Genomic DNA, 24166 nt, shown 5'->3' with positions numbered 1-24166 from the left:
CATAAATGCTGACTTCACCCCAGGACCACCCACAATATAGCCAGTTCAGCGATCTGTGGTGATATTCAGCGGCAATAACTGATTCAAGTGCCAGTGAATCTCACCAGATACCCCACACACAAACGAGTTACCCAGTCAGTTAAGTCACTGAATATTAACCCCTTACATTTTTATTAAAGTTATTTTTCAGGGTTTTTTTTTCCTGCTGAGTCCTTTTGGAGCAAACACGTCCAGACCTAATCACAACATCCACTCACATACGGTGATCGTTACTAAACTGCAGAAAATGCAACATTTTACCCCAGGTTTAGTGATTCACGTGTTAATCAGAGTACCAAAGGAAGAAGTATAGATGGAGAAAAGAAGAGGTCCCACGACAGATCCCTGAGGTACACCAACTGACAGTGGGATAGAAGTAGAGGAGGATCCACTAGACTACACACTAAAGGCACGCTGGGAGAGATAAGAAGAAAACCAGGAAAGAACAGAGCCCTGAAATCCAAGTGAGGACAGCGTATCAAGGAGCAGGCTGTGATCAACAGTGTCAAAAGCAGCAGATAGATTGAGAAGGATGAGGATAGAATAGAGACCTTTGGATCTGGCCAGGAACAGATCATTGGAGACTTTAGCAAGCGCTGTTTCTGTTGAATGAAGGGGGCGAAAGCCAGATTGAAGTGGATCATGAATAGCTTGAGATGAAAGAAAGTCAAGGCAACGGTGGTGAACAGCACGTTCAAGTATCTTGGCTAGGAAAGGGAGGAGGGAGATGGGGCGATAGTTGGAAGGACAGGTAGGGTCCAATCATCTATTCTTGGGTGCAGCAGTATAAAAATATCAGGAACCAACGTGCTGATGCTTAAAACCTAAAGCCGGACCTAGAGCCGATATAGTGCTAGACTAGCACCAGCGTTTATCTGCGCAGAATGCTCAGAGGGCTCTAGCGAAGGAAACAAAGTGCATGCCAAAGATGAGCGCAAATAGTATTTAAATGTACTCAAATGGATGTTAATGAGGTCATTTCCTATTCCCTCCCCAATATTCACAGAACAATGTATAAAACAAAGCCGCAGTTACCGCTGAAGGCCTAATGCCAGCTTCGAGCTGGCACTGGGGTTTATGAAGAGAGGATTTCCCATGATTTTCTCCTTAAAATCTGCTAGTTTTGATTGAATTTGGAAGCAGAAGGAAGCCTAATCTCTGGGAGTGAGAAATACATGTGTACAAGTCTGAGCAAAGCCGAAAATGAAAGCACACTTCGGCACCTGTTTTCTGCGCTTAAATATAAGCTTTCCAGTGAAAAACAATTTGAAAGGCTTATATTCAAAGGCACAAAGGAACGGCGCCAATGTAACCTTCACTTCTGGGTTTGCCTGGGCATTTGCACAAGAGCTGTACTTACTGCAAAACTCTTGTGCACATGTAACAGGCACATTCCTCCCCCTTACTTTTGGACTCATAACTCGCATATTATTTGCATGCAATTAATGTTAAGCATTGGGGAGCTATTTTTCTGCGCTGTTCCTGTGCTATTCCCTGGCTCTGTTCGCTAAAGCCCCGGAATTCTGAGCATCGGCCTGCAAGTCAGGCTCACAATCTTTTAAAAGGCTAGTGTTGGTAACACCCCCACACACTGATCCCTTCATCCAAGACCCCTTCCCTGTAACCGCCTTCTAAAATAACCCTGCCCCCCCCCCCCGACTCCCTGAATCCTTCAGTACTACCAGGTGTTTCTGTGGTGGATACTGGGGTGGCAGGAGCAATCCCTGGTCACTAATGCCCCCCACCACCAATACCTAACAAGGAAGTTGGATCTGTGGATTGGGGGTAAATTTTCACAGCACCAGCCCTTTTAAGAGGTTCCCAGGGACCATCAGGCTCTGCGTTAGGGGCCCAATGCTCTTGGGGAGGAGAGATAATTCCATTTCAAAGGTGGCATTATACTGTATTTCCATGAATAATAGATTGCAAAGTTGAATACAAGCTGCAAAATGAATTTAGCTTAGTAATCAACTGTTTTGAATGCATTTGCCTGCTTTGCTTCTCAAACATTCTGAGTTAAGGGCACATAATGCACAGTTTTGCCATTTAACCAGTGTTGGCTCATCCACTAGGTAGACTGGGCAGGGGGCAGCATCGGCACTTCGTCCTCAGGTTCCTCTCCTTCCTTCCCTCTCTTCAGCCCGATGTGTTCAGACCTTTCCTCCCTTTTTCTGGGGTGCAACGCAGCACTCAGCAGCTAAAGAAAATGCATGGTGGCTGGCACGGGGTCTTGAGAATCTGCGAGTTCTCATGATCTGCCGGTTCCTACCCCGCTCCGAAACATATGTGCAGCTGCTCAAGGCCCCACACTGGCCATCACACATCTTCTATACTTGCCAACTTAAGCATCACTGTCCCATAAGAAGGGAGATAAGAGCTGAACATATTGCAGGTTAGGGAGGAGGTGGAAGGAAGAAAAGAAGCAATAACAGAGATGTTGGAGACTAAAGAGAGAGGGGGGAGAGAATACGGACAAAGAGAGATAATGGACATTGTACGAAGGGGAAGAGGGCCTTGAACTGCAAGCCATCCAGTGAGGGGGGGGGTACAGCTTCCCGCTGTCCACTGGGGATAAGGGTGGAGGCAGGAGGGGGCACATGGCTGAAGGTTTGCCTACTACTACTACTACTTAACATTTCTAAAGCGCTACTAGGGTTACGCAGCGCTGTACAATTTAACATAGTGGGACGGTCCCTGCTCAAGGAGCTTACAATCTAAGAGACAAGTGAACGGACAGTCCGATAGGGGCGGTCAAATTGGGTCAGTCTGGATTTACTGAACGGTAAGAGTTAGGTGCCGAACGCAGCATTGAAGAGGTGGGTTTTAAGCAAAGACTTGAAGATGGGCAGGGAGGGGGCTTGGCGTAAGGGCTCAGGAAGGTTGTTCCAAGCATAGGGCATCATGAGTACAGTAGGGTGGAGTACAGTCGAGTATGGCATCAGAAGTCCTTGCATTTGACACACATCACTGGTTTAACACATATTATTAACGTTCCTCATTGCTTTCCTGTTGGCTCAGAGATTGCTAGTCAGCCAATGTGTGGGCTCATTTCTGACTCTTGCTCATAATACAGATCAACAATTTGGCAGTGGGACACTTCCTCAAGGTCTGATATATAGTATAGTTTGGGGTCAATATTCAAAAGGAGAGGCTCCTGCACACGTAAATCACACTGAGGGGGGGGGGGGTGGCTGCTGATATTTCGCAGCACTTAACCAGGCAGGAGAAAGCATTATGGGGACGGAGGAACCGGCAGTTCTGTGGTGCCAGCAATATTCAGTGCCAGTGCCCCCATAGATGAGTGGGCAGATAGGACCCCACAAAAAGCAGTCCTATCTCTGCCTGCTTAGCTATGTGGGAGCTTCTATGTACCAGCCTATGCCTTGCATTGTTGCCTCTGATTTCCTGATCCACCTACAGGACTCTAACCCCTCCTAGACCCCACAAACATCAAAGCTCCTTTTCCCCCAATTCCCAGTGCCCCCCACCCAACCATCTCTGGTGCTTCAAAGGCAGGAGCGAATGGAGGTTCATTCCTACCTAATCACCCACAGCACCAACGGGGATGGTCAAATAGGCTCGGAGGGTCTACTGGAACGTGGGGTAGGTTCTCTGGTTGGGGAGGAAAATCAGGTCATGTTGGATGATGCTTGTCTGGTTGGGGGGATTGGGAGGGGTTTATCAGGTCATGTTGGGGGGGCAGAGCATGTGTTGGAAGGAGGAAATGGCTCATGTTGGGGGGAGGGGATCTGATGTCCCTTTATGTGGATCCCGGGTCATTTTCAGCCAGAACCCACATAAGTGTTTTATGCGTCCAAGACATGTTTAATCATACCTGGATATTCAATGCCAGCGTCCAGACATGGTCCGGCGCTGAAGTAGCCATTTAAAAACACTGACTGCTGCCGGTTAAATACTGACTAGTATATAACTTGGCAATTAATATTTTGCAAAAGCTGGCAGTAATGACATATGTTCACACTTCTGGGTGCCCCACTTGACACCTTCTCTGATGAGCTGTAAAGTCATAAGTGAAGAAAAATTGTATATAAGCAGCAGTCTGAGAGGTATTAAATCAGAAGGGAGAAGGAAGGCTACAAGAGAAGTCTTCAGAAGGTTGGAGAGAGAGATGTGTCGTGAACTGCGGTACCATCTTATGAATACCTGCTTGCCTGTACCGTCTTTGGCTGAGATGACAAAGCTAATAAACTATATTACTCTATCTACTGAATACTGGGCTCCTTTCTAATTGGGGAGGTTGCTACTGCCTGACGGTGTAAGCCTGTCATGAGCAGATTCAAGGTTGGGGTAATTAAGTATCTAGAGGAGATATGCAGTTCTATCCAGGATAGTAGAGAGAGCCCCTGGCTTCCGCTGCCCAAACGGGTGAGGCAGTTCTAATCATTACATAAGCATGCTCTTTCCCATGAAGAACAATAGAAATACAATACCTCTTTCTCAGAGACTGTGGAATAGAAATAGGATTACTGCCTTCGGGCCAACCAAACAGACTGAACCACATCTGAACTACAGCGACCACTCGCTGAAAGAAGATCCATTCCTCTGTGTCCTCTTCAGGAAAAAAGGAGAGTTCAAACCTTTCCTTCCTTCCCTGGCCTTGGTCATCAGCTTCATCATTCTTCATCTTTCCAGCATCAGCAAAATTTTCAAAGCTGGGGTCTAATCAGCAAAGAAAAAAAAATTAAAAATCTACATTAAAATACCCCCCCACCACCTCTATTCAACACTATTTAACTGGCCAGACGCGGCTGCTCACCGGTTAAATAGCATATCAGTGCCCCACTGATAAAATTCAGCACAGAGATAATCAGTTCTCTCCGAGATTATTGTCAGTTAGCGCTCAGTGCATAACCGGCTATATTGCGTGATTTATGTGGTTAGGTGCCGATATTCAGTACCTAAACAGATAAGTTTAGAAGTCAAATAGGACTGCATAAATAGCTGTCCTATCTGTAACCGCTAAAAAGTTAACCGGTTAGCGCTGAATATCGGCACAGTGGTTAAACGAACCCCGGACAGTCAATGCCGGTCATCAGAAATGTCCCGCATTGAATATCCAGGTTTAACGTGCCGCTGGCTGAATATCAAACCCACAGTTTATATATTGAAAATATTCAATGCTAAAGAAAATAGTGGGGTTTTAAATTCCCATAATTGCTTTGATTAATCTGCTTTTCAACAGATACTGTACTTTGGTATTATTTATTTTGCCCCGGTAGACTCACTCAGTTTGAAATCACGATCTCTGTTAGTGAAACAGCAGTCATAAGTTGGTGGTCTGCAGCATTTCAAGTATTGAAAATGCATTAAATATCACACACACCTACTGTAGGCTACAGAAATCAAAATGCATATCAGAGATTTTGTAGTACTGTAAATGCTTATGCAGACAGCTCTAGGGTTCTGCTCCCTTAAGGAGCACAGAGACCTCTAGTGGTACTATTAAAGAACTGGACTTTATCTTGCAAAGACCCCCTCTGCTTCTGGAACAAGGGAAGGGCTCTCCTAACCAGTGAAGTAAAGGTGGGAGGAAACCCCTCTTGGAGGGAAACTACAGACCTAGCCAAAACTGGATTTTTTTTTTTTTGTCTTTGGCTCTTCTTCCCCGGCCATTGTACCATACAGCAAAGGGAAGAGTGTCCTCGGCTAGCCCAGCCATTGCAAATGGAGCAGTAAGGAGTGGAAGGCAGTGACACAGAGCTGATGAAGCTGCTGCACTAGCCACTTGGTGTAAGCTGGAATGAGGAACCAGCCAACCACCACATACTGCAGAGGGGAATTAAGGAGAATGCAGTAGGAGAAACTCCTACTTATTGTTAAATAGAGAGGTGTGGTAGCCATGTTAGTCCACTCTTAAAGGTTATCAATAGAAATCAAACAAAATAAAACATGGAAAAGAAAATAAGATGATACCTTTTTTATTGGACATAACTTAATACATTTCTTGATTAGCTTTCGAAGGTTGCCCTTCTTCGTCAGATCAGAAATAAGCAAATGTGTTAGCAGATAGTATATATAAGAGAAACATCAAAGCATTACTCTCTTATATATACTATCTGCTAACACATTTGCTTATTTCCGATCTGATGAAGAAGGGCAACCTTCGAAAGCTAATCGAAAAATGTATTAAGTTATGTCCAATAAAAAAGGTATCATCTTATTTTCTTTTCCATGTTTTATTTTGTTTGATTTCTACTTATTGTTGAAACTCCTCTTATTGACCTATAAGTGCATTCACTCTGCAGCTCCTCAGTACCTCTCCACTCTCATCTCTCCCTACACTCCTCCCCGGCAACTCCGTTCACTGGGTAAATCTCTCTTATCTGCAGCCTTCTCCTCCACTGCTAACTCCAGACTCCGTTCCTTTTATCTTGCTGCTCCATATGCCTGGAATAGACTTCCTGAGCCGGTATGTCAAGCTCCATCTCTGGCTGTCTTCAAATCTAAGCTAAAAACCCACCTTTCTGATGCTGCTTTTAACTCCTAACCCTTATTCACTTGTTCAGAAGTCTTATTTTATCATCCTCACTTTAATATTCCCTTATCTCTTATTTGTCCTGTTTGTCTGTCCTAATTAGATTGTAAGCTCTATAGAGCAGGGACTGTCTCTTCAGGGCATGAGTTGAAGCTACAGTGTGGTAAATTTAAAACGAATCGGAGAAAATTTTTCTTCACCCAACGTGTAATTAGACTCTGGAATTCATTGCCGGAGAACGTGGTACGGGCGGTTAGCTTGACGGAGTTTAAAAAGGGGTTAGATAGATTCCTAAAGGACAAGTCCATAGACCGCTATTAAATGGACTTGGAAAAATTCCGCATTTTTAGGTATAACTTGTCTGGAATGTTTTTACGTTTGGGGAGCGTGCCAGGTGCCCTTGACCTGGATTGGCCACTGTCGGTGACAGGATGCTGGGCTAGATGGACCTTTGGTCTTTCCCAGTATGGCACTACTTATGTACTTATGTACTTATGTTCAAGTGTACAGCGCTGCGTACGTCTAGTAGAAATCATAAGTAGTAATAGGAGTCTTTGGGATTCCGGAATCTCGCTACTCTGGGACTCTGCACAGAATGTTGCTACTCTTTGGGATTCTGGAACCTTGTTACTCTTTGGGATTCCAGAATCTTGAAACTCTTTGTCCTTATCCCTTATTGTCCTGTTTGTCTGTCCTAATTAGATTGTAAGCTCTGTGGAGCAGGGACTGTCTCTTCATGTTCAAGTGTACAGCACTGCGTACGTCTAGTAGCGCTATAGGGTATGATACATACCTGTAGCAGTTGTTCTCCGAGGACAGCAGGCTGATTGTTCTCACGACTGGGTGACGTCCGCGGCAGCCCCCACCAACCGGAAATAAGCTTCGCGGGACGGTCAGCACGCAGGGCACGCCCACCGCGCATGCGCGGCCGTCTTCCCGCCCGTGCGCGACCGCTCCCGCCAGTTGAATGACTAGCAAAAAAAATATGAAACACACAACTCCAAAGGGGAGGAGGGAGGGAAGGTGAGAACAATCAGCCTGCTGTCCTCGGAGAACAACTGCTACAGGTATGTATCATACCCTTTCTCCGAGGACAAGCAGGCTGCTTGTTCTCACGACTGGGGTATCCCTAGCTCTCAGGCTCACTCAAAACAAGAACCCAGGTCAATTGAACCTCGCAACGGCGAGGGTATAACAGAAATTGACCTACGAAGAACAACTAACTGAGAGTGCAGCCTGACCAGAATAAATTCGGGTCCTGGAGGGTGGAGTTGGATTTACACCCCAAACAGATTCTGCAGCACCGACTGCCCGAACCGACTGTCGCGTCGGGTATCCTGCTGGAGGCAGTAATGAGATGTGAATGTGTGGACAGATGACCACGTCGCAGCCTTGCAGATCTCTTCAATAGTGGCTGACTTCAAGTGGGCCACTGACGCTGCCATGGCTCTGACACTATGAGCCGTGACATGACCCTCAAGAGTCAGCCCAGCCTGGGCGTAAGTGAAGGAAATGCAATCTGCTAGCCAATTAGAGATGGTGCGTTTCCCGACAGCGACCCCTAGCCTGTTAGGGTCGAAAGAAACAAACAATTGGGCGGACTGTCTGTTGGGCTGTGTCCGCTCCAAGTAGAAGGCCAATGCTCTCTTGCAGTCCAATGTGTGCAACTGACGTTCAGCAGGGCGGGTATGCGGCCTGGGGAAGAATGTTGGCAAGACAATTGACTGGTTAAGATGGAACTCCGACACCACCTTCGGCAGGAACTTTGGGTGGGTGCGGAGCACTACTCTGTTGTGATGAAATTTGGTATATGGAGCATGAGCTACTAGGGCTTGAAGCTCACTGACCCTACGAGCTGAAGTAACTGCCACCAAGAAAATGACCTTCCAGGTCAAGTACTTCAGATGGCAGGTATTCAGTGGCTCAAAAGGAGGTTTCATCAGCTGGGTGAGGACGACGTTGAGATCCCATGACACAACAGGAGGCTTGATAGGGGGCTTTGACAAAAGCAAGCCTCTCATGAATCGAACGACTAAAGGCTCTCCAGAGATGGCTTTTCCTTCCACACGATAATGGTAAGCACTAATCGCACTAAGGTGATTCCTTACTGAGTTGGTCTTGAGGCCAGACTCTGATAAGTGCAGAAGGTATTCAAGCAGGTTCTGTGCAGGGCAAGAACGAGGTTCTAGGGCCATGCTCTCACACCACACGACAAACCTCCTCCACTTGAAAAAGTAACTCTTTTTAGTGGAATCCTTCCTAGAGGCAAGCAAGACCCGGGAGACACCCTCAGACAGACCCAACGCAGCGAAGTCTACGCCCTCAACATCCAGGCCGTGAGAGCCAGGGATTGAAGGTTGGGGTGCAGCAACGCTCCGTCGTTCTGCGAAATGAGAGTCGGAAAACACTCCAATCTCCACGGTTCTTCGGAGGACAACTCCAGAAGAAGAGGGAACCAGATCTGACGGGGCCAAAAGGGCGCGATCAGAATCATGGTGCCGCGGTCTTGCCTGAGCTTCAGTAAGGTCTTCCCCACCAAAGGTATGGGAGGATAAGCATACAGGAGGCCGGTCCCCCAATGGAGGAGAAAGGCATCCGACGCTAGCCTGCCGTGTGCCTGAAGTCTGGAACAGAACAGAGGCAGCTTGTGGTTGGTCTGAGAGGCGAAAAGGTCCACCGAGGGGGTGCCCCACGCTCGGAAGATCTTGCGTACCACTCTGGCATGGAGCGACCACTCGTGCGGTTGCATGACTCTGCTCAGTCTGTCGGCCAGACTGTTGTTTACGCCTGCCAGGTACGTGGCTTGGAGGAGCATGCCGAACCGACACGCCCAACGCCACATCCCGACGGCCTCCTGGCACAGGGGGCGAGATCCGGTGCCCCCCTGCTTGTTGACGTAATACATTGCAACCTGATTGTCTGTCCGAATTTGGATAATTTGACAGGACAGCCGATCTCTGAAAGCCTTCAGTGCGTTCCAGATCGCCCGGAGCTCCAGGAGGTTGATCTGCAGATCCTTTTCCTGGAGGGACCACAGACCCTGAGTGTGGAGCCCATCGACATGGGCTCCCCACCCCAGGCGAGATGCATCCGTCGTCAGCACTTTCGTGGGCTGCGGAATTTGGAATGGGCGTCCCAGGATCAAATTGGTCCGGATGGTCCACCAGAGCAGTGAAGTGCGGCAACTGGTGGAGAGGCGGATGACATCTTCTAGATTCCCGGTGGCCTGGAACCACTGGGAAGCTAGGGTCCATTGAGCAGATCTCATGTGAAGACGAGCCATGGGAGTCACATGAACTGTGGAGGCCATATGACCCAGAAGTCTCAACATCTGCCGAGCTGTGATCTGCTGAGACGCTCTGGTCTGCGAAGCCAGGGTCAAGAGATTGGTGGCCCTCGCTTCGGGAAGGTAGGCCTGAGCTGTCTGGGAATTCAGCAGCGCTCCTATGAATTCCAGAGACTGAGTTGGCTGGAGATGGGACTTTGGGTAATTTATCACAAACCCCAGCAGCTCCAGAAGTTGGATAGTGCACTGCATGGACCGGAGGGCTCCTGCCTCCGAGGTGTTCTTGACCAGCCAATCGTCGAGATATGGGAACACGTGCACTCCCAGCTTGCGTAGATAGGCCGCTACCACCACGAGGCACTTGGTAAACACTCGTGGGGCAGAGGCGAGCCCAAAGGGCAGCACACAATACTGAAAGTGCCGTGCGCCCAGTCGGAATCTGAGATACTGCCTGTGAGCTGGCAGTATCGGGATGTGAGTGTATGCGTCCTTTAAATCCAGGGAACATAGCCAATCGTTTTTCTGAATCATTGGCAGAAGGGTGCCCAAGGAAAGCATCCTGAACTTTTCTTTGACCAGGAATTTGTTCAGGCCTCTCAGGTCTAGGATGGGACGCATCCCCCCTGTTTTCTTTTCCACAAGGAAGTACCTGGAATAGAATCCCTGCCCTTCCTGCCCGGGTGGTACGGGCTCGACCGCATTGGCGCTGAGAAGGGCGGAGAGTTCCTCTGCAAGTACCTGCTTGTGATGGGAGCTGAAAGACTGAGCTCCCGGAGGACAATTTGGAGGCAGGGATGCCAAATTCAGGGCGTATCCGCACCGCACTATTTGGAGAACCCACTGGTCGGAGGTTATGAGAGGCCACCTTTGGTGAAAAATTTTAACCTCCCTCCGACCGGCAGATCGTCCGGTACGGACACTTGTAGGGCGGCTATGTTCCCGTGGATCCAGTCAAAAGCCCGTCCCCGGCTTTTGCTGTGGAGGCGCAGGGGGCTGCTTAGGCGCACGCTGTTGACGAGAACGAGCGCGCTGGGGCTGTCCCTGTGCCTGACGAGGCCTTCGGGCCGGCTGGTTGTACCTACGCTTTGCAAAAGAATAGGGTGCAGCCTGCCGTGCCCGGGAAAAAACGCCCACCCGTGGGGGCGGGTGCTGAAGGCGCCCGGTGGGAGAGCTTGTCGAGAGCGGTTTCCCGCTGATGCAGTTGGTCCACCATCTGCTCGACCTTCTCACCGAAAATGTTATCCCCCCGGCAAGGGACGTCAGCCAGTCTCTGCTGGGTGCGGTTGTCCAGGTCAGAGGCACGCAGCCATGAGAGCCTGCGCATCACTATACCTTGGGCCGCAGCACGAGATGCCACGTCACAGGTGTCAAAAATCCCCCTGGACAGGAACTTTCTGCACGCCTTCAGCTGCCTGACCACCTCCTGATAAGGCCTGGACTGCTCCGGCGGGAGCTTATCGACCAGGTCCGCCAGCTGTTGCACATAGGTCCGCATGTGGATGCTCATATAGAGCAGGTAAGATTGGATGCGGGTCACGAGCATGGAGGATTGGTAGGCCTTCCTCCCAAATGAGTCCAGAGTGCGAGACTCCCGCCCCGGGGGCGCCGAGGCGGTATCCCTCGAACTCCGTGCCCTCTTGAGAGCAGAATCCACGACCGCTGAGTCATGGGGCAACTGGGGCCGCATGAGCTCTGGGTCAGAGTGGATCCTGTACTGGGACTCTGCTTTCTTGGGAATGGTGGGATTAGTTAGTGGTCGCACCCAGTTCCGGAGCAGCGTCTCCTTCAGGACATTGTGCAGCGGTACCGTGGAGGACTCTCTAGGTGGTGATGGATAGTCGAGGACCTCGAGCATCTCGGCCCTCGGCTCTTCCACAGAGACCACGGGAAAGGGAATGCTTATAGACATATCCCGCACAAAGGAGGCAAAGGAGAGACTCTCAGGAGGTGAGAGCTTCCTCTCCGGTGACGGCGTGGGGTCCGAGGGAAGGCCTGTAGACTCCTCGGAGGAGAAATATCTCGGGTCCTCCTCTTCCCCCCACGAGTCCTCGTCCTCGGTATCGGACATTAGCTCATGTAGCTGAGTCCGGTACCGGGCCCGGCTCGACGTCGAGGCACCAAGGTCTCGGTGTCGTCGAGCGGTGGACTCCCGCGCCGGCGGGGACGGAGCTCCCTCCATCGACGTCGACGGGGACTCCACCTGCGTGGCTGTCGAGACCGGCACCGCAAGCGGCGGCGGTGTCGACTGCCCCGGCGCCGGGCTAGAGCTCGCCGGCGCCACAGTCATCGGCGCCGAGGGCGCAAGCACCCCCGGCGCCGGCACAGCCTGGCGCATCAGCCCTTCCAGGATCCCCGGAAGGATGGCTCTGAGGCACTCGTCCAGGCCCGCTGCCGGGAAAGGCGGTGGGGCCGGTAAGGGTGTCGGTGCCGGAAGCTGCTGGGGGCCAGGAGATGGCACCGAGGTGCCGGAACCCCGACGCGTCGGTACCTCAACCACCGACGGAGATCTCTCCTCTCTGCGATGACGCTTCGGCGTCGACTCCTCTGCAGGGTGCACCGAGGGCTCCCGGTGACGGCGCTTCTTGTCTTTTTTCCGGTGCACGTCACCGGTGCCGGAGGGCATGGAGGAGGAGGAGGTCGATCCCCCTCGGTCTCGGGGTACCGGGTCCGACAGGGTTCGGTCCCGTGGCTCACGAGTTGAGGGAGTGACCGGGGCCGACTGCCCACGCGGTCTCTCTACCCCACTCTCGCCGGCGGACCGGCGGGCCGACGGGACCTGTTCTCCTGGGGTCGCTGCCATCGGTGCCGATGTCTCGGGCATCGATACCGGTACCGAAGAACCGGTCTTCGATACCGATGCCGTCGAGGTCGACGTCGAGGGGCCGGCGCAAGTTCCAAAAAGACGGTCCCGCAGAACTTGCCTCGCAACCTGAGTCCGTTTCCGGAGACCGAGACACAAAACGCACGACTTGAGATTGTGCTCCGGCCCGAGGCACTGGAGGCACCAAGCGTGGGTGTCGGTCTGCGAGATCGGCCGGCCGCAGCGACCACACTTTTTAAATCCACTCGGGACCTTCGAGGACATCGACGGAAAAATCGCGTCGGCGAAGTCAAAGTCGGCAATGGTGGCTAAAATCACACCACGAAAATTGTAACCGACCGAGCGGCCACTAGGCCGCACGAGGCGTCCCCGCTAGAAAGCGAGGGAAAAGAAGGAGCGCGTGCTCCACACGCGCAAAATTCTTTTTTTTTTTTTTTTTTTTTAATAAAAGAAGAAGAAAAAGAAGAGGCCGAACAGGCCAAAAGCGACGATCCGCGTAAACGCGGTCGAAAAAATCCGGCGGCTGAAACGAGAGAGAGGGGAAAACACAACTCTCTCAGTCGCGGAAAAAAAGTAACTGGCGGGAGCGGTCGCGCACGGGCGGGAAGACGGCCGCGCATGCGCGGTGGGCGTGCCCTGCGTGCTGACCGTCCCGCGAAGCTTATTTCCGGTTGGTGGGGGCTGCCGCGGACGTCACCCAGTCGTGAGAACAAGCAGCCTGCTTGTCCTCGGAGAAAGAAATGATAAGTAGTAGTAGCAGGAGGAGATACTAATGAGGTTACAGAAAATTCAGCCCTGAATAGAAGGAGGGGACAGAAAGAAAGTTCCTGGGATCCACCACTATAAAGAAACTTAAAGACAAGCATCTCATCTGAGGAAGAAGCCACCCAGAGCTGGGAAGTGGAACTAAAACGTGCCTTTTATAGAATATGTGCCCTTCATAGAATTGCCCCAGGTACAAAAACAGATTGTGAGCCCAGTAGGAAAAGTACCTGCATAGAATATGTAAACCACTTTGGCTGTATCACAGAAAGGCGGTATATCAAGACCAGGACTATTTACCCTTTGACCCCTTTGGTTTTATGTAATTATTGTGAATGTTTTTACTGGAAGGCTATCAATGGGAAAAATACATAAAACAACTTACGCAGCCGGCTTCTCCTACATAAGCGCACAACTATGGAATGGGCTCCCAAAAGCTGTGAAAACAATCCACGACCACGTGACTTCAGGAAATCACTAAAAACCAACCTCTTCAAAAAGGCCTACCCCAACGACCCCACGTAACCCTCTTCATCTACCAACACAGCATGACTATGATCGAACAAGACATCACGCAATCTTCATCCATTCCGACCCTCCACTTATACCTCATACGATCACTATACAACTTTGTATTTGTTATCCACCGACTGGGCAAACGCCTTGACAGTACTACGTAAGCCACATTGAGCCTGCAGATAGGTGGAAAAATGAGGGGTACAAATGCAATAAATAAATAAATAAATAAAATCAATAAGTTGCACATGCGTGAGTCCTGTTCATGCCCCACCCAGACTCTGGCCATATATAAGTCTACCTGTACAAGAGGTGCTATGAAAAATATGCGCATATTTTTAAAAAATTTTTATTACATTTGTACCCCGCGCTTTCCCACTCATGGGAGGCTCAATGCGGCTTACATGGGCAATGGAGGGTTAAGTGACTTGCCCAGAGTCACAAGGAGCTGCCTGAAGTGGGAATTGAACTCAGTTCCTCAGGACCAAAGTCCACCACCCTAACCACTAGGCCACTCCTCCACTGTTGCTACTATTTGAGATTCTACATGGAATGTTGCTATTCCACTAGCAACATTCCATGTAGAAGTCGGCCCTTGCAGATCACCAATGTGGCCGCGCAGGCTTCTACATGGAATGTTGCTAGTGGAATAGCAACATTCCATGTAGAATCTCCAATAGTAGCAACATTCCATGTAGAATCTCCAATAGTATCTATTTTACTTTTGTTACATTTGTACCCCGCGCTTTCCCACTCAGAGCAGGCTCAATGCGGCTTACATGGGGCAATAGAGGGTTAAGTGACTTGCCCAGAGTCACAAGGAGCTGCCTGTGCCTGAAGTGGGAATTGAACTCTCCTCAGTTCCCCAGGACCAAAGTCCACCACCCTAACCACTAGGCCACTCCTCCACTGTTGCTACTATTTGAGATTCTCCATGTAGAGGTCGACCCTTGCAGATCACCAATGTGGCCGCGCAGGCTTCTGCTTCTGTGAGTCTGACGTCCTGCAAGTACGTGCAGGACGTCAGACTCACAGAAACAGAAGCCTGCTAAGCCTTCTACATGGAATGTTGCTAGTGGAATAGCAACATTCCATGTAGAATCTCCAATAGTATCTATTTTATTTTTGTTACATTTGTACCCTGCGCTTTCCCACTCATGGCAGGCTCAATGCGGCTTACATGGGCAATGGAGGGTTAAGTGACTTGCATATTTACAGAATGGTGATTTGGCAGAATTCTGGCATTATAAGCACAAATATGCCATTACTCTAATGACTGTTCATGCATACTTTAGAGAACTGCCCTGAAACTCAGGGGTGATGAGGAACCACAACAGTGCAGGAATTCTTCCACAAATGTGGTTTGGGTTGCCAACTTGCTCCACTTTGCCCACCTGAGGTGATCTCGTCCTGGGTTTGCCTCATTGCATGCAAGGATTTGTGGTCTTGTTTTTCTTAAGGAAAGTAATTGGAGAATCAGGCAAACCTAGGACTGAATCAACTCTGGTGGGTAAATCTGGACTCAGCTGACAACCCCATGTGCAGTGCAGGCTTTCAGGCCTTTCCAAAAACCCTTGGAAGAGATATCCATTCTGTACCGAGCACAGTCAAGTGAGGGGCACTTTCAATATGACGTTGAAATCCGACTTTGGACATTTTGCTGGAAACATCCAAAAACTAAGTCGTGAAAATAACCATTTTTTTTCTTTGAAAATGACCATTTCCTAGATGTTGTTGTGCTTAGTATGTCTATCTTTTAGGACCATATTCTGGGAAAAAAATCCAACTGAAAAGCGCACAAAATCAAGCAATTGGGACATAGGAGCAGCCATTCCTAGTAGACTGGTCACACAGGCATCCCAGCAGAGCAGTGGAGCACCCTAGGGGGCACTGCAGTGGAGGTCACATAAAGGTCCTAGGTACACATCTCATCATTACCCCCTTATATTGTATGGTGAGCCTTTCAAACCCCACCAAAAACCTACTGCACCAAACTATATTCCACTACAATAGCCCTTATGGCTGCAGGTATTACCTATATGTTGGTACAGTAGGTTTGGGTTTTTTTTTCTTTGGGGGGGGGGGGGGGGGGGCTGACACTTTCCACCACAAGTGTAATAGTTAGATTGGATTATGGGCCTGGGTCCCATTCTCTACAGTGCACTGCACCAGCCACTAGGCTACTCCAGGGACCTGTTTTCTGCTTAAATAGCACTGGCCATAACATCTGAAGCTGCAATACAGGCTGGTTATGTACTGTTTCATTTACATCTTTATGGGATGGGACTGGGAGGGGGGTCAGTGACCACTGAGGGAGTACAGAGGTTTCATTTCCTTATTTCTGCAGTGGTAGTCATCTGGTCATTTAGGGCACTTTGTTGTGGCTTATTCGTTAATAAACAGGTCTAGACCAAAACATCCAACTTATAGCCCTGCATGTTTGTGTTTTGTTCCATTACGGCAGAAAAACATCCAAGTGTTAGGAATGTCCAGTTCCCACCGATAATATGCCCCTGACACACCCCCTTGCGATTTGAACGCACTTCTGACGTCCATCACAGAGGTCTGTGCCCTGAAGAGCACAGGTACAAATCAAAGTAGGGTATACACAAAAAGTAGCACATATGAGTTGTCTTGTTGGGCAGACTGGATGGACCGTGCAGGTCTTTTTCTGCCGTCATCTACTATGTTACTATGTTTTAGTGAGAAAGCCATCCACATGCAGATATATGCCACTTTTTGGAGGTTTTTCTCTTTGGAAAATGAGCCCCTTAGTGAACTGCTTGTCTTTACAGTAGAAGTATAGCCTTGGCTATAAACAGGCTTGAAACTATACCTGAGAGAGAATCTTCAAAGAATGTACTAGTGACAGCGCCAAGAGAACTGGAGGAAGTACTCAGAGAGGGCGTTTCTGGAATATAGCAAGGGCGCAACACAGCTTCTCCGGAATGATATATTCTCCCATTATTGCCATTATATCCTGCAAAATATCCAACATAAAAGACAAACAGTTACACTGTACTCAACATCTTTTACAGCAGGTGTCCTCAGATCATTAAAAATCACTATAACTGCCAACTGATAGATGTTTCTTTCAACATAATAAATTAGAGTATATTTGTTGCAGTAAGGACATGGTGATGCCCAGCAGGAGCTGATTTAAAAAGCCACAAGGGCAGCAACTAAAGTCAGAAACAATGTCCACATTTTTAAAAGACTGTTCTTCCCTACTGGACAGAAAGTCTTTCGGGCTGCAGGGAACGGAAAAGAGACAGAAAGAGAAGTGCAAAGCAGCTAACCTAAGATTACTGCTCTGATGTCACCGGTGCTTTTTTTCTAGCAAAAAAGGTGCCGGTACTCAAAAGCTAGACCACTCTTCACGGGTGGGGTGATCACTGAGGGACCCATCCCACAATAGCCAGGACCCCTCCAACCAGTCACAGAATCTATGACAAGGCAGAATTGGTGTGTAGAGCCTGAGCTCTTTCATTAAAACTTGGGGGCCATGAGTCAGTTTTAGCAGACAATGGAAAAGGTGCCAATACTCAGTACCCCCAAGTACCCCCTCAAAAAAAGCCCTGGATGTCACCATAATTCACCAGGTAGCTGAGAGAAGGCAAAAGAGTCCAGGCAGCTCCCCTGACACTAGTGCTCTTTTATACTGCAAAACCTCCCAAGAGGGAAGGAGGAAAAGGGATGTAAGGAGGGACTTCCCACAGCCCTCCTTCCCCCAGATACAGACTCCTGAGAGAGGAACCAGGGAGAGGTTTGTTTTTATCAGCTTCTCAAAAAACCATTATTAGCCTTTTGTTGTTGTTGTGCTGCAGGACAGTCAGGAAAAGAGAAGGACAATGCTAACTGTTGTTCAGAAAGGGGGCAGATAACATTCAAAAGCAGCCATAGTCATTGTAGAAGTCTAGCAGCTTCACTCCAAGCTCCTTAAAGACAGCAAGAGGAGGAACGGAGAAGCTTTATACTAGGTGCGTATGTTGCGAACGCACCCCTGTCAGACCCAGATGCCTGCCACCCCCCCCCCCCCTTAAAATCCTGTCTGCCACAGTTTTTACCCAGGCAGCAACAGTGACACTCTTAGGCTGCCTGCGGCCTACGCTGGGACTTCTTCCCTGAACCATCCCGACCCTTCTGACACAACTTCCTGTTTTGTGAAAGGTAGGCCGGTTCAGGGAGGAAGTCCCGGTGCAAGCCACAGGAAGCCTATGAGTGTCACTGTCGCTGCCCAGGTGAAGGCTGCGGCAGAGAGGATTTTAAGGTACAGGGGGGGCGGCACATGGGATAGCAGAAAATGGGGGGGGGGGGGGGGGGCAGGGCAGCAGGGGAGACACAACCCTGTAAAAATAAAACCTAGCTACGGCACTGGCTCTGCTGCCTAACTGTAAGGAAAAGAAGGAAACTGAGTCCATTAGTGTTCCTGTTGCTTTAGGGGCAGAGAATATTCCCAATCAGACATAGCACCTGTGTGGATGTTTAACTCCTGAACTCAGAGCCAGTAAAGAGCATAAGAACATAAGCGTTACCATACTAGGACAGACCGAAGGTGCAACATGCCCAGTATCTTGTTTCCAACAGTAGTCAATTCAGATCACAAGTACCTGGCAAGATCCCTAAGCAGTAAAACAGACTTTATGTTGCTTATCCTAGAAATAAGCAGTGGATTTTCCCAAATCCATCTTAATATTGGCTTGTGGACTTTTCTTTTATGAAATTATACAAACCTTTTTTAAACCCTGCTAAGCTAAATGATTTTGCCACATTCTCTGGCAACAAATTCCAGAGTTTAATTACATGTTCAGTGAAGAAATATTTATTTGGTTTGTTTTAAATGTACTACATAGTAGCTTCATTGCGTACCCCCTAGTCCTAATATTTTTGGAAAGAGTAAACAAGCAATTCACATCTACCCATTCCACTCACTCAGTATTTTATAGACCTCTATCATTTCTCCCCTTAGCCCTCTCTTCTCCAAGCTGAAGAGCCTTAGCTTCCCTCAAAGGGAATTCGTCACATCCCCTTTATCATTTTCATCACCCTTCTCTGTATCTTTTCTAATTCTGTGTGATGGGGTCTACAGAACATTGCCCCTCTCCCTTAAGGAAGGTCTCTCCGATAGCCAGGGCCTCCTTAAGAAAGATCCTTCTGTAACTAACCAGGACCACCTTAAGGGAACAGCTCCCGCCACGGGAGGAAGTGAGCTGGGGAGGAAGTGAGCTGAGAGTGGGGAGTTTAAAAGGAAGAGCCAGACAGAGGTTAGAGAGGAAAAGGGGAGAAAGAGGAGAAACCAGGCATATGCCCTGACTGGATACATCTAAATGCTCTGATCAGGCTGGGTAAACTATTATTGCTAACTGATTAAACTTTGCTGGTGCGTGGTAGGGCTACAGGGCATGCGATGAAGCTACAATGTAGTAAATTTAAAACGAATCAGTGAAAAAGTTTCTTCACTCAACGTGTAGTTAAACTCTGGAATTCGTTGCCAGAGAATGTGGTAAAGGCGGTTAGCTTCGCGGAGTTTACAAAAGGTTTGGATGGCTTCCTAAAGGAAAAGTCCATAGACCGTTATTCAATGGACTTGGGGAAAATCCACTATTTCTGGGATAAGCAGTATAAAATGTTTTGTACTTTTTTGGGATCTTGCCAGGTATATTGTGACCTGGGTTGGCCACTGTTGGAAACAGGATGCTGGGCTTGATGGACCTTTGGTCTTTTCCAGTATGGCAATACTTATGTACTTATGTACTCTGTATACCTGAGTTTGATTTGTCCTTGCCATTCTCAGGGCACAGACCGTAGAACTGTGCCCAGCACTCTTCTTGTACTAAAAGTTCTGAAGTTAACATCGAAGCCCCTTAAAATTTACACTCAAGCCATATCCAGTCATGATCAGGGCGTAGACTGTAGAAGTCTGCCCAGCACTGGTTTTGCTTCCCAATTACCTGCGTTGCCACCCAATCTCCGCTAAGATTCTGTGGATCCATTCCTTCTAAACAGGATTCCATGCATGTTTGAATTCCATTACCGTTTTCATCTCCACCACCTCCCGCGAGAGAGCATGATCTCCCCATGCAGGTTCAAATCCTGTTAACTAATTTGTGGAGTGGAGGAGGTATGGGAATCAGCTGAATAAAGCTGAACAAGAACCAGCAACATTAAAGACAAGATAGTAATCAAAAGTTAATAAAGCACATGAGATACAAATCTCTAAAACAGATCAAGAAGAACTAATATATCTGAACTGTGGGAGTGCCTGAAGACTCAGTGGCACAGAAGTTTAAAAATGTATGAAGAACTGTTTTACATAAGTACATAAGTAGTGCCATACTGGGAAAGACCAAAGGTCCATCTAGCCCAGCATCCTGTCACCGACAGTGGCCAATCCAGGTCAAGGGCACCTGGCACGCTCCCCAAACGTAAAAACATTCCAGACAAGTTATACCTAAAAATGCGGAATTTTTCCAAGTCCATTAATAGCGGTCTATGGACTTGTCCTTTAGGAATCTATCTAACCCCTTTTTAAACTCCGTCAAGCTAACCGCCCGTACCACGTTCTCCGGCAACGAATTCCAGAGTCTAATTACACGTTGGGTGAAGAAAAATTTCTCCGATTCGTTTTAAATTTACCACACTGTAGCTTCAACTCATGCCCTCTAGTCCTAGTATTTTGGATAGCGTGAACAGTCGCTTCACATCCACCCGATCCATTCCACTCATTATTTTATACACTTCTATCATATCTCCCCTCAGCCGTCTCTTCTCCAAGCTGAAAAGCCCTAGCCTTCTCAGCCTCTCTTCATAGGAAAGTCGTCCCATCCCCACTATCATTTTCGTCGCCCTTCGCTGTACCTTTTCCAATTCTACTATATCTTTTTTGAGATACGGAGACCAGTACTGAACACAATACTCCAGGTGCGGTCGCACCATGGAGCGATACAACGGCATTATAACATCCGCACACCTGGACTCCATACCCTTCCTAATAACACCCAACATTCTATTCGCTTTCCTAGCCACAGCAGCACACTGAGCAGAAGGTTTCAGCGTATCATCGACGACGACACCCAGATCCCTTTCTTGATCCGTAACTCCTAACGCGGAACCTTGCAAGACGTAGCTATAATTCGGGTTCCTCTTACCCACATGCATCACTTTGCACTTGTCAACATTGAACTTCATCTGCCACTTGCACGCCCATTCTCCCAGTCTCGCAAGGTCCTCCTGTAATCGTTCACATTCCTCCTGCGACTTGACGACCCTGAATAATTTTGTGTCATCGGCGAATTTAATTACCTCACTAGTTATTCCCATCTCTAGGTCATTTATAAATACATTAAAAAGCAACGGACCCAGCACAGACCCCTGCGGGACCCCACTAACTACCCTCCTCCACTGAGAATACTGGCCACGCAATCCTACTCTCTGCTTCCTATCTTTCAACCAGTTCTTAATCCATAATAATACCCTACCTCCGATTCCATGACTCTGCAATTTCTTCAGGAGTCTTTCGTGCGGCACTTTGTCAAACGCCTTCTGAAAATCCAGATATACAATATCAACCGGCTCCCCATTGTCCACATGTTTGCTTACCCCCTCAAAAAAATGCATTAGATTGGTGAGGCAAGACTTCCCTTCACTAAATCCGTGCTGACTTTGTCTCATCAGTCCATGTTTTTGTATATGCTCTGCAATTTTATTCTTAATAATAGCCTCCACCATCTTGCCCGGCACCGACGTCAGACTCACCGGTCTATAATTTCCCGGATCTCCTCTGGAACCCTTCTTAAAAATCGGAGTAACATTGGCTACCCTCAGTCTTCCGGTACTACACTCGATTTAGGGACAGATTGCATATTTCTAACAGTAGCTCCGCAGTTCATTTTTTAGTTCTATTAATACTCTGGGATGAATACCATCAGGTCCCGGTGATTTACTACTCTTCAGCTTGCTGAACTGACCCATTACATCCTCCAAGGTTACAGAGAATTTGTTTAGTTTCTCCGACTCCCCCGCTTCAAATATTCTTTCCGGCACCGGTGTCCCCCCCAAATCCTCCTCGGTGAAGACCGAAGCAAAGAATTCATTTAATTTCTCCGCTACGGCTTTGTCCTCCTTGATCGCCCCTTTAACACCATTTTCGTCCAGCGGCCCAACCGACTCTTTGGCCGGTTTCCTGCTTTTAATGTATCTAAAAAAATTTTTACTATGTATTTTTGCTTCCAACGCTAATTTCTTCTCAAAGTCCTTTTTTGCCCTCCTTATCTCCGCTTTGCATTTGGCTTGGCATTCCTTATGATCTATCCTGTTACTTTCAGTTGGTTCTCTTCTCCACTTTCTGAAGGATTGTTTTTTGGCTCTAATGATTTCCTTTATCTTACTGTTTAGCCACGCCGGCTGAAGAAGTATATTTTTTTTATTTCAAGAGTGCACAGTTCTTCTCCTAAACCAGTGGCGTAGCCAAGGGTGGGCCTGGGTGGGCCCTGGCCCACCCACGTTGTGTTCAGGCCCACCCATTAGCAGCACACCTATGATGTGGTTGGCAGGGATCCCCAAGCCCCACCAGCCTAAAACTCCCAACAACTGTCCTTCTTGCATACCATGTAAATAGCAGATCTTTGCCTGCAGCGAGCAGAGACTGATACATACTGCTCACACTGGCCCCACAGTCTTCCCTATGACGTATTCCTGCCTATGCGGAAACAGGAAGTTGCATCAGTGGGAAGGCTGTGGGGCCAACATGAGCAGTGTGTATTAGTTGCTGCTCGCTGCTGGTGAAAATCTGCTATTTAAATGGTATGCAGGGGAGAGGGAATGTTTGAGAGAACGTATGGCATGCAGGCGAGAGAGGAAGAGACCAAATCACTTGTGGGACAGGGAGGTTCTTCTGCCCACCCATCTTGGGCCCAGGCCCACCCAAAATTGGGTGTCTGGCTACGTCCAAACCCCCACTGACCACTGAGTGAGTGGTTCCACCAGGACCAAGAACTGCAAAAAAAAACAGTAAAAGGTAAGGTAAAAAAGTCCATAACCTAGCCAAGCAGCAAACTCAACTACTCTACAGCTCTGCCCTCCTGGCCCAAGGTCCAAAAGCACTTCTCCATAGTACAGCACCCAGTAAACAATAGGGATCGGATTCTATATGGGCACCAGAAAATATCACACTAAGCACAATTCTATAAAGAGTGCAGGCTCTTGACAGAATCGTACTAAGCCCCAATCCCCAGGCCCTAACATAGTGTACTGTACATGCTGGTACCCAAGTTGGGTGCACTGATCCTGTTTGGCAAGTAAAAGAGCAGACTGGAAGGAGGTAAGCAAGAATTTGAAATGTATGAAGTCAGCATGGGCACGGGATTTCAGCCAAAGGCGTTCAGCAGAGCAGGCACAGGAACGTAGGTAGCGGAATCTAGAGGTCAGCCAAGGTTGGGGTTTGGTACGTTTTACAGAACGGGGAATGGGAGAAGCGAAAGTATCCAGAGCAGAGGAGAGAATAGTATTATAGGAAGAGACAGCCTCATTGACAGACTTGGATAACATAGTGGTAGAGAAGAGATTTGAAACACTGGAGGACAGAGTAGAAGGGTCAACAGCCTGAAGATTCCTAAATGTATTGGTTAAGATTGGATGGGACTGGGGAGGAGGGTGTTTAAGTGTGAAAGTTATCAGATGATGGTCAGAGAGGGGAAGAGTTGAGGCACAGAAACTTGAGAGTGAGCAGTTTGAGAAGAGGATAAGATCAAGACAGTGGCCATTCTGCTGAGTGGGGGCAGTGGAGCACAGCTGAAGATTGAAAGAGGATATTAAAGCAAGAAACTGAGAAGCGTAAGAGTCAGAGGGATCATTAGCATGAATGTTAAAATCCCCAAGAATGAGGGAAGGAGATGAAAGTTCAAGAAAAAAGGAAAGCCAGGCATCAAAGTCAGTGAGAAAGGAAGCAAGGGACTTATCAGGGGGTCGATAAATGACTGCTACTTGCCAAACAGGACTATTACATCCAGTTGACAAATTCTCTTGCACAAACCCTCGACATCTCTTGCCACACTGAACTCTCTCCTCAAAGTGCCTTCACCTCCAACCCCCCCCCCCCCTTCACTTTCCCCCCAGACTCTGGCTGAGTTCTTTCATGATAAGGTTCACAAGATTAAACTTGAATTCTCAACCAGGTCATCTCCACCTCTCCTTCCCTTAGTCTATTCTCTCAACCCTCCAACCCCTGCTTCCTTTTCTTCCTTTTCTG

The 24166-nt window shown here is 48.4% G+C and overlaps 1 protein-coding gene across 1 annotated transcript in view; it reads right to left on the bottom strand.

Annotated features, from left to right (window-relative positions):
- The window catches only part of CFAP47 (cilia and flagella associated protein 47), a 1083264-nt gene that overhangs the window by 757156 nt on the left and 301942 nt on the right, over positions 1-24166 (bottom strand). Inside the window, 2 exon segments of the mRNA XM_030202357.1 lie at positions 4491-4719; positions 16757-16900. Coding sequence (XP_030058217.1) covers positions 4491-4719; positions 16757-16900 — 373 coding nt within the window.

Source organism: Microcaecilia unicolor, chromosome 4 (assembly GCF_901765095.1).
Source record: "Microcaecilia unicolor chromosome 4, aMicUni1.1, whole genome shotgun sequence".
NCBI lineage: Eukaryota > Metazoa > Chordata > Amphibia > Gymnophiona > Siphonopidae > Microcaecilia > Microcaecilia unicolor.
This window is presented reverse-complemented; position numbering and strand designations above follow the sequence as displayed.